This window comes from Sphaeramia orbicularis, chromosome 11 (genome assembly GCF_902148855.1).
Source record: "Sphaeramia orbicularis chromosome 11, fSphaOr1.1, whole genome shotgun sequence".
Classification (NCBI taxonomy): Eukaryota; Metazoa; Chordata; class Actinopteri; order Kurtiformes; family Apogonidae; genus Sphaeramia; species Sphaeramia orbicularis.
The window spans coordinates 28,762,590-28,780,449 of NC_043967.1; the positions used below are offsets into that span (position 1 = coordinate 28,762,590).

At 36.1% G+C, this 17,860-nt stretch overlaps 3 protein-coding genes across 4 annotated transcripts in view; all 3 read left to right on the top strand.

Moving 5' to 3' along the window:
* Positions 1-646: 646 nt before the first annotated feature.
* Positions 647-3,045, top strand: LOC115427873 (gap junction beta-4 protein-like). Its single transcript, XM_030146593.1, has 2 exons — positions 647-2,105; positions 2,194-3,045. Exons 1-2 carry the CDS (start codon positions 1,570-1,572, stop codon positions 2,480-2,482), a joined length of 825 nt encoding a protein of 274 aa, XP_030002453.1. The 5' UTR covers positions 647-1,569; the 3' UTR covers positions 2,483-3,045.
* A 1,722-nt stretch (positions 3,046-4,767) lies between these two features.
* On the top strand, positions 4,768-5,490 carry LOC115428152 (gap junction beta-3 protein-like). The gene has a single exon (XM_030147000.1). It carries the CDS (start codon positions 4,768-4,770, stop codon positions 5,488-5,490), a length of 723 nt encoding a protein of 240 aa, XP_030002860.1.
* Positions 5,491-8,851: 3,361 nt separating this feature from the next.
* Positions 8,852-17,860, top strand: part of LOC115428236 (transmembrane protein 54-like) — an 18,949-nt gene continuing 9,940 nt past the window's right edge. The window contains exons 1-3 of one of the 2 annotated variants that reach the window (XM_030147090.1): positions 8,852-9,006; positions 11,943-12,139; positions 14,116-14,175. In XM_030147090.1, the coding sequence (XP_030002950.1) occupies positions 8,994-9,006; positions 11,943-12,139; positions 14,116-14,175 (270 nt within the window). In that variant the 5' untranslated portion in view covers positions 8,852-8,993. The remainder of the gene's footprint in view (positions 9,007-11,942; positions 12,140-14,115; positions 14,176-17,860) is intronic. The other variant, XM_030147089.1, reaches the window with a different exon arrangement.

The following is a 17,860-nucleotide window of genomic DNA, read 5'->3' on the forward strand; positions in this document are numbered from 1 at the left end:
TAAAAGGTAGGGTAGGAGATGTTTCCCTGGAGCATTTTTTACTATATTACTTAACCTCCTGAGACCCAGGAAATGTCAGCAAAGTACAAGCTTTTTTTGTTTTTTATTAAATAAGTGCCCATATTGGAAACATCATGATGTAACAGTTTTTTCAGATGCAGTTTTTAAAATTTTTATGGATTGTCCTTTGTGGTGGACAGTTTCCTTTTCTTTTCTTTTTTTTTTATAAAGTTGTGAAACTCTTGTCCACAAATGTGGGCAGAAGACCCATAGCTGGGTCTTAGGAGGTTAAAATCCCCTCCACACCCTGATTGCAACCAATTAATTAAAATGCTCTAACACAAAAATAAAAAGTTTTAGTCACCTGCGGAAAGGACAGGACTGAAAAAACACCATTCAAACATTTTAACCGGCCCATCAAAATGACTGAATGGTGATATGTCTCTCAAACTCAACTGCTGTTTGTCCCTCCCCCCTCTGCGAGTACAATCCAGTACTCTGGAGGTGTGGCTTCGGAGAGAAATCTGAAACAAGGGTTTGGACTTTTAAATTGTGTATTTTCAAAATGCAGCTTGCTCAAACCTTTTTTTCCAGGTTCTCCTACCCTACCTTTAAGTGTGTTTTGGTTTATGTTGAAACTGTATGTCGTAAGCTAAGAAAAACTGAAGCCAAATTCCCTGTACCCTATGTGTTCACATACTTGGCCAATAAAGCTGATTCTGGTTCTGATATGACTGTTAACCATCACATCATTCTATCATGAACAACTCATTTCATTCATGCTGCAACAACACCTCTGCTGCATCTTAGCTTTGCTTATTATCCAGGCCAATATGGAGAAATATTTGATTAATGTAGCATCATCAAATGACACTAAGGTCAAAATAGCTAATTTGAGGAAAAGGTTTTACTGAAAACCACACTGGGGGACTAAAATGGAAAGAGCTTGCTTGTTTAGTAATGAGCCAAGGTGGGAGACTAGAACTTGCCATGTGTTTTCATTTATAGGGAACAAAGCCTTGAAGCCAGCCAAGATAAATTAACATCTGATCGCAAATCGCTTGGAGTATAAGGGATTGTTCTCGTTATTGTATCTTCTGTCAATTATTTTAAAGTTTGACATCTTGAAAAGCAGCTTTAGACTAGTCATTATAAATCTTTGGTACTCAAACCTTTAAGACAGATGTCAAGTTTAGTCCATAATGTTCCATCTTATTAGAGTCTTCTGTGCTAAGAGGTTTGTCCCTTTAACCATGGGCTCATGTGCAATTTAGTGTCTTTCTTTATCTCTCCTGCATCTTAGTCAAGGTGTTTGCTATGACCAATGCCAACAGTAGCCGTAGTAAAAGAATTAGTGTGTGTTTGCTTTCCACAGAATTCTGCCCTCCCCTTTCAGCCTGTGCCAAGAAGGCAGCAACAACAAGTACTATATTAAAGAGGCTTTGTGTATGTAATGCTCAGTCAAGTGTGTGTTTTAGCACTCAGCAGTGTATGCCACAGTTTGGGGCTTTCTGTGGCTTCTTTGCACTTTGGAAGGGCTTCCAGGCTGATCTTTTGTAAGACATCACCATGAACTGGGCCTTCCTCGAGGGCCTCCTTAGTGGGGTTAACAAGTACTCCACAGCGTTTGGTCGTATTTGGCTCGCCATCGTTTTCATCTTTCGGCTCTTGGTTTTCCTGGTGGCTTGCGAGAAGGTCTGGGGAGATGAGCAGAAGGACTTCGATTGCAACACTCGTCAACCAGGTTGTCAGAATGTCTGCTATGACCACTACTACCCTGTGTCCTACACCCGACTCTGGGCTCTTCAGCTCATCTTCGTTACCTGTCCGTCCCTTCTCGTGACACTCCATGTGAGCTACAGGGACGAACGCGAGCGCAAACACCGGCTGAAGTATGGCGAAAACTGCACCCCTCTCTACGATAACACAGGGAAGAAGCGAGGAGGTCTATGGTGGACCTATTTCTTAAGCCTGCTGTTTAAGATAACTGTAGATACTGTGTTTGTGTTCCTACTCTTCTACATCTACGAGGCCACCTTCTTTCCACCACTGGTCAAATGCAGCGAAGACCCATGTCCCAATGTGGTGGACTGCTACATTGCCAGGTAAAGATCTTCACCTGAACTTGATTTCCTATCCTTCATATAATCTGTCATTCTTAACATTCTGTTGTGTTTAACCTTCTGTCCTCAGGCCCACGGAGAAGAGAATCTTCACCGTCTTCATGGTGGTTACCAGCTTCATATGCATCTTCCTGACCTTATTAGAGGTTATCTATCTCTGTGGGAAGAGGTTCTCAGAGTGCTGTGGAGGAGAACATCGCTCCATGAGAGAAAACTCCTTCATGATGGTCAGAACTCCTCTGACAGCGAAGCAGAAGTCGCCATATGAGGAGAACGAGAAGAACATGAAGACAGAAAAAGGCAATGGAGAAGCAGGCAAAGAAAGTACAGCCCCTCCGTACAGCATCGCCTTGTCCTGAGAGACATGATAGAGTTTGAGAGAAACTATTTTGTTCTATTGGCCAGAAGTTTTTGGAAGAGCCTGTTTTTAACCCTCCGATTGTGTTTGAGTTGATTTGAGTCAGGTGGAATAAGGTTTCTAAAGAGCTACATAAACACAACAAAACCATTATTTAAAATGTTTCTGTCCATAACATCTGTAATGTATAGATTACACCTAACCCAACAAAAAATATTGAAGATTCTGTTTGATTGTGAGGATAAAACTTCACCTAAATTCAACTCAACATCCTGCTTTGATCTGTAAAACAAGCGCAATATGAAGGTTAAGAAAAATGTTTACAAATATCTTAATTTTTTTAAATTGCTTTTTGTCCCTGTATGTAATGCTTTTTTTTATAACCTTTAATCTGAAGTACATGGGTGATTTATTTTGCACATTTATATAATTACTTGTTACGTGAGATTATTTTCTGCATTTAAATGTAATGAAACCAAAATAAAATTGCTGGACTTATTTTCTGTGTGTACACTAGAATGTAAACTGAAACACAAATATATTTTTATGTAAGAACACATAACATCCTGGATTTTATTAAGAAATAAAGACTGGTCTAAATATGCTTGCTTTTATTGTTTTATTTGGAATATATCATAGTTTCTGTGTTTGTGGATAACACAACCTAAACTATTTGAGTTCAAACATTGTTCAAATATAACCCCAACACATTTCAGGATTACACTGTAAAACCTAATGGATATCAACTAATATTCATTTCATGTCATCTGGCATTTTCATATCAACTAATATTCATTTTATGTCATTTGGTATTTTCTGCTAAAACTCATGTACAGAAGGGAATCAGAAACGTCCAAACATGGTACATAATGTCTGGAGTACAAATGTATCTCTCTGTGGTTAGTGATGGGAGTAGTATTATTGACCAATGTTGATAAAAATCACCACTCCTCAGTTTCAGACCACCTGTGTGTCAATCAACTACATCCTGCATTCCACTGAAACAAGGACCAGCGTCATAAACATGAAACATGACTGTTCTCACCAAGGCAGTGGTTATCTGAGAAAATGAACAAAGTGTAATATCTGATTGTGATATTGCCACTCCATATCATAGGTGTATGTTGGTACCAGTGGAGCACTTGCACAAATAGCTGTTAGGTGGTGGCCCTTTTTAATCATGATTAGTCAAAGACTACAAAGCCCATATCTCCAAACTTTAGTTGCCTAATGTAACTGATAGCAAGTCACCTGTTAAAAAACGTGCCACCGCTAGAACCATGTGTAAATGGGGTCTACGAGCTTGTGCTGGTTTTATTTATGGTTCTTGCCCATTAATTTGCACAAGGTCACACTGCGCAATCAACTTCCTTGCATCATTGGCTCAGTTTCTTGGACCTTTTTGATAAGACCGTGATTTTACTATTGACAAATTAGCTGAAAAAAGCTAATTCATTTTCAATATTGATTGTTCTTGGAGCTTATAGTATTACTTAATTGACAATCCTGTCATGACTATCAACAAGAAAGGGGTTTGGCATAAGGAGTTGGCAGTTTAAAGGGAAACTCTGGGCGGACACCCAAAAGTGACCACACCTCCAGGTAATGGCCAAGAGTTGATTCTTCTACCCAGTCAATATCACAGGACTGCTGCAGGAGAGCGGTTGGCTTGCTGAATTCTAGAGTACATCTACGGATGATGGACTGAGCAGAAGACCAGTACTCTTCTGGTAGGTTTGGACAGTTTTATTTTACTATTTTGGAGTTAGTCTTATTCAGATTTTAGACTTTATGCAAAAAAAAGGTAATTTCAACACTGACTACTGCACTCAGACGGAGTGTTGAGAGAACTGTCAAGACTTAAGCTCAAAGTTTACTCACAAAGCTGAAATCTAGTGTTTGTCAACACTTAGGGGGAGTTTTCTTTGGTCAACAAAAGTGTGTGTTGAATACATGACTTGTTAAAGACATGGTTCTTCTAAGCACTAAACTTTTGAAGCAATACTTCTAACTGTAAGAAGTGAAACAGGGTATTTAACTTTCACCGTTGCTACTGATGGATAGAAAACAGAACACCCATTAAAAGTGAAGTACTGAACAAGTACATTGCAGCAATAATTAAGAAAATAAAAGTCTTTGTATTATTTCTGTTGATTACCTTGTTTTTCTTGGGATAATTGCAAAACTACCTCTGTCTTTTACTTCCACAGTGTGTTAGTTTCTGTACCCTGGAACATTTCAAGACAGACCTCAAAAGGCTCCATAAAGTGAATTAAAGCCAGACTCATGGATTGGAAGTTTCTCGAGGGTCTCCTTAGTGGAGTCAACAAATACTCCACTGCCTTCGGGCGTATCTGGTTGTCAGTTGTCTTTGTTTTTCGGGTGTTGGTCTTTGTCGTGGCTGCAGAGCGCGTCTGGAGCGATGATCAGGGACACTTCGACTGCAACACTCGCCAACCAGGGTGCACCAACATCTGCTACGATTACTTCTTCCCCATCTCACACATCCGTCTCTGGGCTCTTCAGCTCATCTTCGTCACCTGCCCCTCATTCATGGTGGTTCTGCATGTGGCCTACCGAGAAGATCGCGAACGCAAATACAAGGCGAAGCACGGAGAGAATGCACGTCTCTATGACAACCCAGGACAGAAGCATGGTGGCCTCTGGTGGACTTATCTAATGAGTCTTTTCATTAAGACGACCTTTGAGATCACATTTCTCTACCTGCTTCACCACATCTACGATAGCTTCAAGCTGCCCCGGAAGGTCCAGTGTGATGTCAGCCCGTGCCCCAACCTGGTGAACTGCTACATATCACGTCCCACAGAGAAGACGGTGTTCACTTACTTCATGGTGGGGGCATCAGTCGCATGTGTGGTCCTCAACATCTGTGAGATTTTGTATCTGATTGCGGCCCGGATGGTGAATCTCAAACAACAAGGCAGCATGCGCACTCCATCTAAAAGGAAACCCATGGACTATGACGGCTGTAAGGCCTCTCTGTCATAGGGAACACACATGTCTTCTCATTCTAAGTGATATCAGATACAGGAAGGTCACTTTTGTAATGTAACATGTTACAGATTACAAGTTACTGTTAAGCATGTAAATAGTAATGTAACTATTTTAATTACTCCAACAAAGGAATGTAACTTAATAATTTGGCTACTCTTGATTACTAACAAATATTCAGTGTTGGGGAGACTTAAACTTCATGTAGTTGAACTACATGAAGTTTACTACATTTTGCTGTAACTTGCTGGTAGTTAAACTACATTCATATTTTGTGCTCTGCCAAGTAGTTCAAGTACTTTTGGGTAATTTTTGTAGTTTAACTACTCAATTTGCAAACTACAATTTTTAGCAACAACATAAAATTAAGTTGTTTTTTTTAGATTTATTTTTTGTAATATAAACTGTATTTCACCGCTGAATGGAAGACAGTCCCGTTTCCTTTCATCCTGAATTGCTTTGAATGCATGATCATGTCATGACATCACAGCCAACGCTGCCTCTGATTGGCTTGCCCTTGCAGCACTCAAATGCTTTGCAGATGTGTGATCATTACTAATGTCGTGTGGTCCTCACCACCATGGACGACCCTCCCGCCAGCACCACCCCGATAGCGATGTGCCGCCCCACCCATGGCCATATGTTGTTTCATATAAACCACATGTACATTCTCAATATAACACTGCAAATAAAACGTAGTTGCTAAAACTACATTTTCTAGCTGTTGTTTTACAAACTACATTTCTCCAAGGGTAGAACTGTAGTTTGTTTGAACTACTGCCACGCTGAACTACTTGTAGTTTTACAAGAAATGCTTGCAAAGTAGCTTCCCCACCACTGCAAATATTATAGCATTAAAGCTGAAATCTCCTAAAACAATCAGTCAGTGTAAACACCTCAGTCCTCAACACTGATTTCAGTTCTTCCAACTTAAAATAAGATAGGAAACGTTTAATGTTAAAGCACAACCAAAAAATAAAAGGTATTTAGATCACAAACAGCAACTCAGCTGCAGTAAAAGAAACATATTCTATGTATAATATTTTTCTCTCCGATACTGCAGCAGATTACAGTTATTTGCTAATTTAATTACATACGCTGTAGCATGTTGCTAACTGCATTGTTTAATTCTGGATGATTGTTTTCTCCTCCTTTATTCTAATTTCATATATCTGAAATATTGAACATAATATAATAATCAATGATAAATAAAAATGTAGCTTTATTGCTCATAAATGTGACATGGTGTACTTTTAGGAACATAAACAACTGATGTCATTTTTTTTCTATTTTGTAACAAAGTCTGTAAAAGCACTGAAAATAAAGTGTTTTTTTTTCTGAACTTGGATAAAACTAAACATCTGTCTTTAACTTTCATGACTGACTGAATAGCTCATGTGTTAACCAGTCTAAGACACAACCATCGCAGCAAAAACAAAACAAAACAAAAAAAAATCTTTTTAGTTATGGTTGTTTAGTTACTTGTTGTTATATTATTATATTTAATTTGTAAATTGTGTGGTTTAACACAAATATAAGTGTAATCCGTATTAATATTTTTATTGTGGAATTGTTTATCCTTGTTTTCAGTAATTTCAACAAAATCAAATTTGGATTATATATGATGATATTGTGAAAATAACTGACCAATCAATTAGCATGTTTTATTGTATTTTGTCTGTTAATGCACTTTTCTTCTTGAAGACTTTGTATAAATAGAGGTTAAATAAATGTAATTCTAAATCAGATTTTTCACTTTGTCCATAAACTGACTGACGTTTAGAAGGGGTTAATAGGATAAAATGTGGATGTGATGTTAATAATGCCTTACATCCGCCAGGTGGCACTACAGATCTACTGGAATACCATGTTAAAAGCAGAAATCTGTTCATTTGGCCACTGTGGGATTATAAAACCTATTATTTATACTGACAATATTCACAAAATACTCAAACTATACCTTCTTCATTATCATTCATTATCCTTCCATTCTATGTAAATTTTTCTAGAATATGCAACCATAAAGAGGCTGGTCTAACTTTTTCAGTGTACTATAACTTCATTTCAGTTGCATGTCTGTATCCACATATCTACAAAGCTAATAATATCTTCAAAGAGGAGATATTACCTTGTTTTTCTGGAATGACTGATAGTTCATCATTCTTTCACTAACGCACGAGGTGCAGGGGGAGCTGAGGTGAAGGGGGCGGGGCCAACAGGTGTACGTCGGCGACAAAGTTACGGAAAAACTCACAGATGTTTGGAAGTTTGCCTTCAAAATAAAAGCATGCGTACTTTTAAAAAAGGCCCTGTCAAATCTTATCTTATCAAATCTGCTTCTTGGTCACATTTTACCCACAACATCACACCTTCGAATCCTCAAATGGACGTATTCTTATTCTTATTCTTATTCTTATTCTTATTCTTATTCTTCTTATTATTATTATTATTATTATTATTATTATAGTAGTAGTTAGTCTGTGTGTTTGGACCACTTTAACACTTGTGGCTGTGTTTTCTGTCTTGCTTTCAATTATTATTATTTTTTTTATAATCATGAGAATGATGTGGATGATATGATGAAATAAGGCATACTGATGCTGGTTTGTAGTTGAATATTGTATTTAAAACAGATGTTAAAATGTTTAGCCACACACATATGTATGGTAAATTTTAATGCACTTTTTCAATTATACAGTAAAGCATATCTATCTATCTAATATATATAATGAAGATGGTTACATCAACAAAGTATCCTTTACAAATGTGAAACCATAAACGACCTGAAATTTCTTAAGAAAAATAAGTGCAGTGTTGTTCAGGTTATTCACATATTTGACTTCCTCATGTGCTTTTATTGTGTGTTTTTTATTGGATAGGCTAGCTGTTTATTTTTCTGGCTCTGTGATTTTATTCAGAAATTATGGCTATGTCACTTTTATTTATTTATTTATTTATTTATTATTATTATTATTATTATTATTATTATTATTATTATTATTATTATTCTCTATACTTAACTTTTACGTCTCATTTGTATCTATGTATATGAACAATGGAGTTCACAGTTCCTTTGGGATCAATAAAGTACATTTCTATCTATCTATCTATCTATCTATCTATCTATCTATCTATCTATCTATCTATCTATCTATCTATCTATCTATCTATCTATCTATCTATCTATCTATCTATCTATCTATCTATCTATCTATCTATCTATCTATCTATCTATCTATCTATCTATCTATCTATCTATCTATCTATCTATCTCTACTTTTCTACAACAGCCTTTATTTTGAAGGTGTCACTAGGTGTCTTTTTTTTGTTAGTCATGTCATGTGTGTCTGTCCTGCTCATCACGTCTGTCCTCATTGACTGAGGTGATAGTCATCCTCAGAACCCAGAGGAACCAGACCAGAACAGACCTGCAGAAGGTCCTGGTTCATCCCTCAGTCCTCCAGACCCCTTTAATGTAACCGGATGGTGACCTGACGGACATGGCGGCTACAGGTAAACACTGACTCAGCTTTATTTACATGTACTTTACATGTGTGTGCAACTTTACGACAGTTTGTTTGGGTGTGGTAATGTTAATGTGCATTTAGCACGTGATCTGAAGATAAGATTGTATGGGTCTGTGTTTCTGAAGGATAAAATCGATCAGACTGTTGATATAAATTTGAACTTAATGATGACTGTGCATTCTGACCAGGGGGGCTCCGGACATTTAGGGCCCCGTGGAAAAAATATTACTTTGGGCCACACCATTTTAATTCTTAATGCCAGGGGTGTCAAATATGGGGCCCAGGGGCCAAATCCGGTCCACCAAAGGGTCCAGTCTGGCCCTTAGGATGAATTTGTGAAATGCAGAAATAGATACTAAGAAATTAACAATCATTTTAGTTCAGGTTCCACATGCAGACCAATTCAATCTCCAGTGGGTCAGACCAGTAACATTCTATCATAATAATCTATGAATACTCACAACTCCACATTTTTCTCTTTGTAAATGTAAATATTTTCATGTATTTACACTAAAATCAAGTATAATTTCACAAAAAATGTGAATAATCTGAACAAATGTGAAGAACCTGAAATATCTTAAGAAAAATAAGTGCAATTTTAACAATATTCTGCCTGTTACTAAATGTTGTGTGTGTTTGTAGATCCACTGTGATCTGTGCATTATAATGTACATGTGGAAATGATAAACTGAGAAAGAATATTGTTAAAATTACACTTATTCTTTCAGTTTGTTCATGTTATTCACATTGTTTGAAAGGACAGTTTGTAGATGTAAACATTTTCATTGTTTAATTTTACTTTTTTCACTGGAAAATATACAGAAAAGTTTGGAGTTGACATTATTTATATATTATTATGTTATTATTTTACTGGTCCGGCCCACTGCAGATCAAATTTAGCTGAATGTGGCCCCTGAACTAAAATGAGTTTGACACCCCTACTCTATGCAAACTGTAAAAGTATAATACTGTGCACACATGGGTCAATATTCTTCTTACTAAAGATTTAAAAATTTCGTGCAGATTTCTGAAAAAGATGCGAAAGGGACATCTTATATATTTAAATGTTTTGAAATGATAAAAGTATTAGATTTTTTTGTTACAAATGAAACGTAGCTTTACTTTTAGATGGAGGTAAATTTCACTATTTCATCTTTTTCTCTACTCCCATATGTTTTTTCGTCATCATCTGTATTGCTGCTTTTGTTTTATCTATGGATCATTATGTGGAATATAATAATACTGTATTATCATAAAACAAATAGTGTGCCGAATAATACATTTCAGACTGGATGTTATTCTTTTCTGCCAAAAAATAAATCAAAACTAATGCAAAGAAACAAATGTTTATTAGTAACTTGTGAAGCAATCATTGTTTTATGGTGATATAGGTTAATCATATTTGTGGGGAAAAAAAAAAAAAAAAAAAGATTAATAATCTACTATTTGCTCATGCCCTTGTCAGTCATGGACCCTTAGAATCATCATCATCATCATCGTCATCATCATTTTTCTCCCCTTTACACCCTTGATTATGAATCTTATTTCTCATATAAATCGTACCAAGTCCATTCATGTGCAAATAGTTTAGATCAGTAATCACATAGATGATTTTTATTACATTTATATACGCTATTGGACAAATAAAAGGAACTTCTATTTATTTCTGCTTTTTAAACCAACTTTTTTCATTTGTCAGTTAAACATGTAACTAAATATAATATAATTGTTTCCAGTTACCCATCTCTACATCATAATCTGCTCATTCAGTTCTTCAATTTCTAGCACCTTATGATTAATACCAGACTGGTAAATCAAGCCGCCTTTAGTTTATTTCATGTAGGCTTTGACTGTTGACCTTTGGTGCTAAATTCTGGTTGTGCCAAACTATAGGAATGTCCCTCAGTACATTCTCTAGATGTAGCACTCATTACAATGTTCCAGCATGAAATCACAGTGGCCTTGACTTTCAACCTTTGGACGCCAACATTTTTTCAGTCTATTAAGAACTGGTTTCTGTAAAAAAAAACCTGTTGAGGGACTGCAAGTGGAAATTAGTAGTTTTGCTACAACCTGACACAAGTATTTTTCTTGTTTTGATGTTAATGTATTATTGTGCTCTGTCTGTGAATAAAACAAATAAGCAATAATTCAACACTTCTTAAACTATTGTATTTTATTGTTTCTGTAATAACTTTTTTTTTTTTTTTTACAGCGTGAAACCGGCTGACACTTGCCACATTCAGCCCTAAAATATGAATATATATGAGTGTACTTTTTCAAGTTGCAGAGTCCAGTTGTCTTAGTCTTTAGATTCCCAGTCCACCTCCATGTGACAGAATTAGCCCCTCTTTTAGGTCCAAGGTCTTTCCTCTATTCAGAAATGCCTTGTTTTGTGTCATGTTCACATACTCTCCTCTGTATTTATGTGTGTGGAAAAATGCAAAGAATGCTGTCCAAGTGATGAGTGTGATTTGTGACACAACAAAGTTAATGATGGACTATAGTTTTTTTGTTGTCACACAGTATATGCTGCCATATCTGAACTTTTTTTTTTACATGATATTGGGTCTATTATTTATTTATTTATTTCATTATATAGCCTACATAGTTCAGTTGTCTAAGGCAGAAAATCTAAGGGGTATGTTGTCCTATGCATTTGATGTCCCGTACATATGTAAAAGTGATGTTGCCATGTTAATATGTTAATGGCCTTTAGAAATAGTTCCCATCTCCAGTACATTCTGTGTGTGCTCAGCAGCTAATCATTAATACCGGTGACCTCTCTGATCTGACTCGTCTGTCTGATCAATACAGCACAGACAACATGAACGGTATAACCTGGATTCATTACAACGCTGTGTTTTCTGAACTTGACATTTCACATCCAGGAGGCTTATTTTCCTCCCTCTTTTTTCTCAGGAGTGTGTTGTGCCAGTCTGGAGGAGCCCAAGGCCCTGATGAAGATGGGGCTCAGCATGGTTCTTATTGGTCACGTCAACTTCCTGTTGGGAGCGCTGGTGCACGGCGTGGTGCTCAGGCACATCGACCTTCACGAGCAGGCCAAGGCCATGGAATACGCCATCGCCAGTGTGGTAGCCCTCACCTCCGGCCTCGTGGTGAGAATGTACAGGAAATCACAGAAATTAGAAAAGGAGATCTCTAGGGGAATGGTGCAGCATTAGGGGAATTTACAGCTTGTATTAGGCTTCATTTCCATTAGGTTTTACAAGACCAGACTGCAAAACAGCACTTAACAAACCGGGTACATAAAGCATTTGTATCTCACACAAATGGAAAGTTGTGTGGTTTCCATTAGATATGTGGTTCTAATGGAAGTTACAAATCTGTCCGAGTAAATCTTTATTATGTTTCCAGTATATTCAGGAAGAAAATATCAACATTAAGAGAGAAAAGACAGAAGAATTATAAGACTATTGAACACTTATTAAACCATCCCCCAGAGTTGCATGACTGTAGAAAAATCATGTTTAAAGGTGAATTCTCTAACTTTCACTTTGTGGAGTAGTCTACTTAATTCACAATAATAATAGAAAGATAAGATAATTAGATGTTCCCATTAATCCATAAAGACCCAAACATCCACCGCTGACCAAAAGCATCTACTGAAACATTAAACATTAAACATTTTAGGTTTAATACTTGTTGATCCGCTAATTCTATCAATACATGTAAGTAATTGGTGTAAAATACAGTTTGTCATCTTTTCATGGTCATCAGATATGACCCATTTGGACATTCAGAGGCTCTGCAGTTACCGTGGGAACATTGTCATCTTCTACAACATTGATTCACCGGTAAAATGCATGGAATTGGATCAGTGACAGTGGATGGAGACACTTGGTTTATGTTCCGGTAATGGTTTATTTTAGTAAAATAGTCACTTTTTCCTGCACACTGCACTTAACCTTGCACACTGTATTTTTTTATTTTTTTAGTCTCTACTGTTTTTAATCACAGTGTTATTTATTTATTTATTTATACATGTATATTAATATTGTCTTGTATCTTTTTTTATTATTATCATGTGGTGCAGAGTAGTAGCCCTACAGCAATTTCGTTGTAACTTTTGTGCAACGACAATAAAGGCTATTCTGTTCTATTCTATTCTATTCTATTCTATTCTATTCTATTCTATTCTATTCTATTCTATTCTATTCTGTTCTATTCTATTCTATTCTATTCTATTCTGTTCTGTTCTATTTTCTTTAGTTTTTACCCCTCGGCCAAGGGGTATTGTAATTGTTTTGTCATCTGTCCGTCTGTCTGTCCATTCAGCGACATAATCACATTATCTGAAGTATGCACCGAGATATCTGCACCAAATTTATGCTGTGGATGCATCTTAGCATGGAGCAGAAGCCTGTTGAAAATAAATTACCTTTACGTACTTTTTCAAGGTCAAATGGCCTTGTGCCTTGTGTAGTTTTAATATCTGAGTACTGTCACATTTAAATATGTATGTAAGAAGTTTCACACAAAGACAATCTAATATAAATTATAGGGCATTAACTTTCAACAGAATCTTACATTATATTTGGCCAAGGGGTATTAGAAGTTTGCAGCATGTTATGTTGTTTGTTTTTGACATAGTAACCCTCAGGTTTAATCTGAGCATTTATAATCATCTATATGATCACTACATTACATACTGAGAAATATGTATTTTTTACTGAAAAAATGCAAAATATGGAGGATTATTTTATAATAAATGGTGACAAATCACTTAGGAAATGTTAAATATAGAGAAAAAAATCATTTGTGAGCTGCCACAAAAGTAACACTGGGTCTTTGTGGGTTAATATTATTTTGACACCGGGTCAAAATATCTCCCAAAACACACAAAGACACTTAAACACATATTTTAAATACCTGTTGTCAGCGGGTTTGTTGACGTGTTAAGAGATGGTATGTTGTTAGTGTCTCCCCATGTTGTTTATTTGACTAATGCAGCACTGCAGTGTTTTGGGAGAATAAACACAGAATATGTATGATTGGTCTTATGTTGCATGGTTTGTGTATTTCCTGTTCCCTGTGACTGTCAGTACTCTCATGTGTCGTGTCCTTTCTGCAGGGAATCGTTGTTGGCATTCTCGCAATTGTCCTGGCCAAAAACAAGAAGAGCAGATGCCTGGTTAGTATCACTGTTACTTCACAATATAAAACACATAGTTTAGTCTAGAAGGGTGCACCAAGGTTTTACAGGCTTGTAATTCAATCAAACAGCCTGGTTGCAGTCAAATAAAGTGTGTGCCTTTTCTGAAACACTCTTTTTTGACAGGAAAACACCTTCAGGTCAGGGAAAGATGAGATGGAGGATTCATAAGCACTTAGGTTGAGACGGTGGTGTGAAGAGAATCCGACTACACTCACACTAGACAGCTGTAGTCAAAGTACAATGTTCTGAGGGTTGCACACAAAACACATAAAAATACCCTCCCCTATATGCTGTTATTGTATTATTTCATGCAGGCATTATATGTGGACTGTTTGTAGCTTAAACACAACTTTAATTCTAAATATGGTTTTTACACCTTGGCCAACTTCGGGCTGAAGGGGTATTGTAATCATTTTGTCGTCTGTCTGTCCATTCTGGCCGAGGGGTATTAGTGTGCAGTACGTTATGTTTAACATAGTGCCCAAAAGGCTCTCTCCATAAAGCTAACATACGATTGATTTATTTATGATTTGAACAACTTAATGCAGTGGTTTCCAACCTTTTTTGGCTTGTGACCCCATTTTAATGTCACAATTTCTGGCAACCGCAGACATTCAAAACGGAGACTTTTTTTTTTTTTTTTGCCAAAATTTTTATTTAGTTTTTTGATCATGTATTAATTTGCTGTACTATGTTGCAAGTATTTCTTAAATTTAGTTGACATTTAGTTTATATAATGTATGTTATTATGGACGGAGGCAGAAAAGCCAGGTGTAGATTACTGCACAAAGTGAGAATTTAATTTTCCTTGGTCAGGATATGTACAGTCAGTCCAGCTTGGGTTTACAAGGCTGACAATTAATACTGAACAAACAAGAACTCAAACTATGAAATATGAAAGAGCTGCAGCATCTGAAACCGACCATGAACATTTGAAAGATAAACAGTACCACAGTGCCTCAGTTTCAGCTTCACAGTTTGTCTTTTATGCACTGTGATTGTCTCTCTCAACTCACCATATATTTTTTATTGATAAGGTTTTTTTTTTTTTTATGTATTACTATAAATTTCAGGTGACCCCATGTGGGGTCTTGACCCCAAAGTTGAAAAACACTAACTTAATGTAAAATATAACTGTAGGTGATATATCGTAATTAATTAGACAGTTCATGTAGTAATTGTGCTTTTGTGTTACTACATCTAAACCAAACTACAACTAATTAGGAGTAATTATTGCAAATATTATGGTGTGAACCATGCATTAAAGGGTTAAATAAATATTTGTATCGATTAAAGAACAGTTTTTTTCCTTTATCATTTCAACATACTGTTTTTCTCCATGTATTTTCATTGCACAAGTTTGCTTCCTCATCTTCCTACTCTCACTACTTTTTAATCTCCTGTTTCTCTGTGTACATGACAGAAAAATACGTTTTCTTGAACTCATGTTTGTTGCTTTAAGTGTTGAAATCCAGTCTCGCCACAGAACTGGAATACTTTCTGTTCTTTGCGTCTGCTCTGTGTCCATGCAGCGTGGCTTCTCCTTCCTCTCTGTTTATTCAATCAGCTGTCGGGCTGCTCAAACGGGAATGACGGGGCACTGAGCATAGAGGAATGAATAAGCGCGGCCAAACCTGCCTAAATAAAACCACTCCCTGTTTCCTTTGTTAATCTGTGCAACAGGAAACTGGGCAAGGCAGCACACACAAGTAGTAGCTGAACCCCTCATCTGTTTTGTTATCATTAAGGCATCGCTAGGCATGAAAAACATAATCTGAACACACCTTTTATTGATGGTCACACAGTGATTTATCACATACTGCCTAGTATGACTTCTATCCAGGAGAATGGAAAAGATATTTTCTATTGTTCTTATCAGGTTTCGACATAGCACGTTTCTATAAGTGTATCGATACGTCTGTACCCATGTCTCACCTTCTGTAAACGTATTAAATAATAGGCCTCTTGGTTTTCCACCAAGAATGCCATTTATAGTAGACAGGTAGGAGCTTGATAGTGGAGTAGTGTAAATATACTGTACAGCAGGGGTGTCGAACTCATTTTAGTTCAGAGGCCTCATTCAGCTAAATGTGATCTGAAGTAGGCTGAGCCAGTAAAATAATAATATAATAATATATAAATTATGTCAACTCCAAACTTTTCTCTATGTTTTAGAGCACAGGTGTCAAACATGCGGCCCGGGGGCCAAATCCAGCCCGCCAAAGGGTCAGATCTGGCCCGTAGGATGAATTTGTGAAATGCAAAAATTACACTGAAGATATTAACAATCAATGGTGTCAAAATCATTTTATTTCAGGCTCCACATACAGACAAATATAATCTCAAGTAGGTCAGTCCAGTAAAGTACTATCATAGTAACCTATAAATAATGATTACCGCGAATTTTCTCGTTGTTTTAGTGTAAAAAAGTAAAATCACATGAAAATACTTTACAATTACAAAAACACAAAATATTTACTAACAGGCAGAATATTGGTAAAATTGCACTTAAATCTCTTAAAACAGCTCAGATTGTCATATTTATTCAGGTTATTCACATTTTTTTTGAAAAAGGAAAGTTTGTCGATGTAAATGTAAGATGTAATGCACATGTGTAAATGATATTGTTAAAATTGCACTTGTTTTTCTTAAGACATTTCAAGTTGTCCATGTTATTCAGATTTTGAAGAAAACTTTATAGATGTAAACATTGACATCATTTGATTTCACTTTTGTGACTGTTATTATTTTACTGGTCCAGCCCACTTAAGATCTTATTGGGGTGAATGTGGCCCCTGAACAAAAATGAGTTTAACACCCCTGTTTCAGAGTGAAAAAAGTAAAAATTACATTATGACAATAATTGCATCTACAAACTATCCTTTCAAACAATGTGTAATTTTAACAAGATTAAGCTTCAGTTTATCATTTACACATGTACATTCTAACTTACAGATCACAGTGGATCTACAAATACACAAAACACTTAGTAACAGGTGGAATATTATTAATATTGCACTTACTTCTCTTAAGACATTTCAGGTTGTTCATATTTGTTCAGGTTATTCAGATGTTTTTGCAATATTATATGTTGTTTTAGTGTAAATACATGAAAACATTTACATTTACAAAGAGAAAAATATGGAGTATTTATAGGTTATTATGACCCACTTGAGATTGAATTGGTCTGAATGTGGAACCTGAACTAAAATGAAATAACATCTTAGTGTAATTTTTGCATTTCACAAATTCACCCCAAGGGTCGGACTGGACCCTTTGGTGGGCCCGATTTGGCGCCCCGGGCCGTATGTCTGACACCTGTGCTATACAGTGAGGTAAAAAGGAAGAAGGAGAACCAGACATATTTGTTGCCAGTGTGTTAACAGCAGCATATGGTGTATGTCTGTCACACTGTTTTTAAGAAAGGGTATTTCTCATTAGAGATGTCCTACAGTGTAGCAGATGCTGAAATCCTTAAAGTTTAATAGATTTTGCAGCATAACTATGAACTAAGGAGTATTATTCCATGTAAAATTTCACATTTTAAAGCTATCACAAGCACATTTCTTCATTAAAATGTCAAAAATTATTAAACCTACATGTTATATTTTGTTGACTTGTTTATATATATTAAATTTTAATTATATCGAGCGTTACTTAT

Bases quoted from the DNA above. Each gene is read 5' to 3' on its own strand.
- LOC115427873 (XM_030146593.1), top strand. From the start codon at position 1,570: ATGAACTGGGCCTTCCTCGAGGGCCTCCTTAGTGGGGTTAACAAGTAC. The intron at 2,106-2,193 runs GTAAAGATCTTC...TTCTGTCCTCAG, and splicing joins GTGGACTGCTACATTGCCAG to GCCCACGGAGAAGAGAATCT.
- LOC115428152 (XM_030147000.1), top strand. From the start codon at position 4,768: ATGGATTGGAAGTTTCTCGAGGGTCTCCTTAGTGGAGTCAACAAATAC.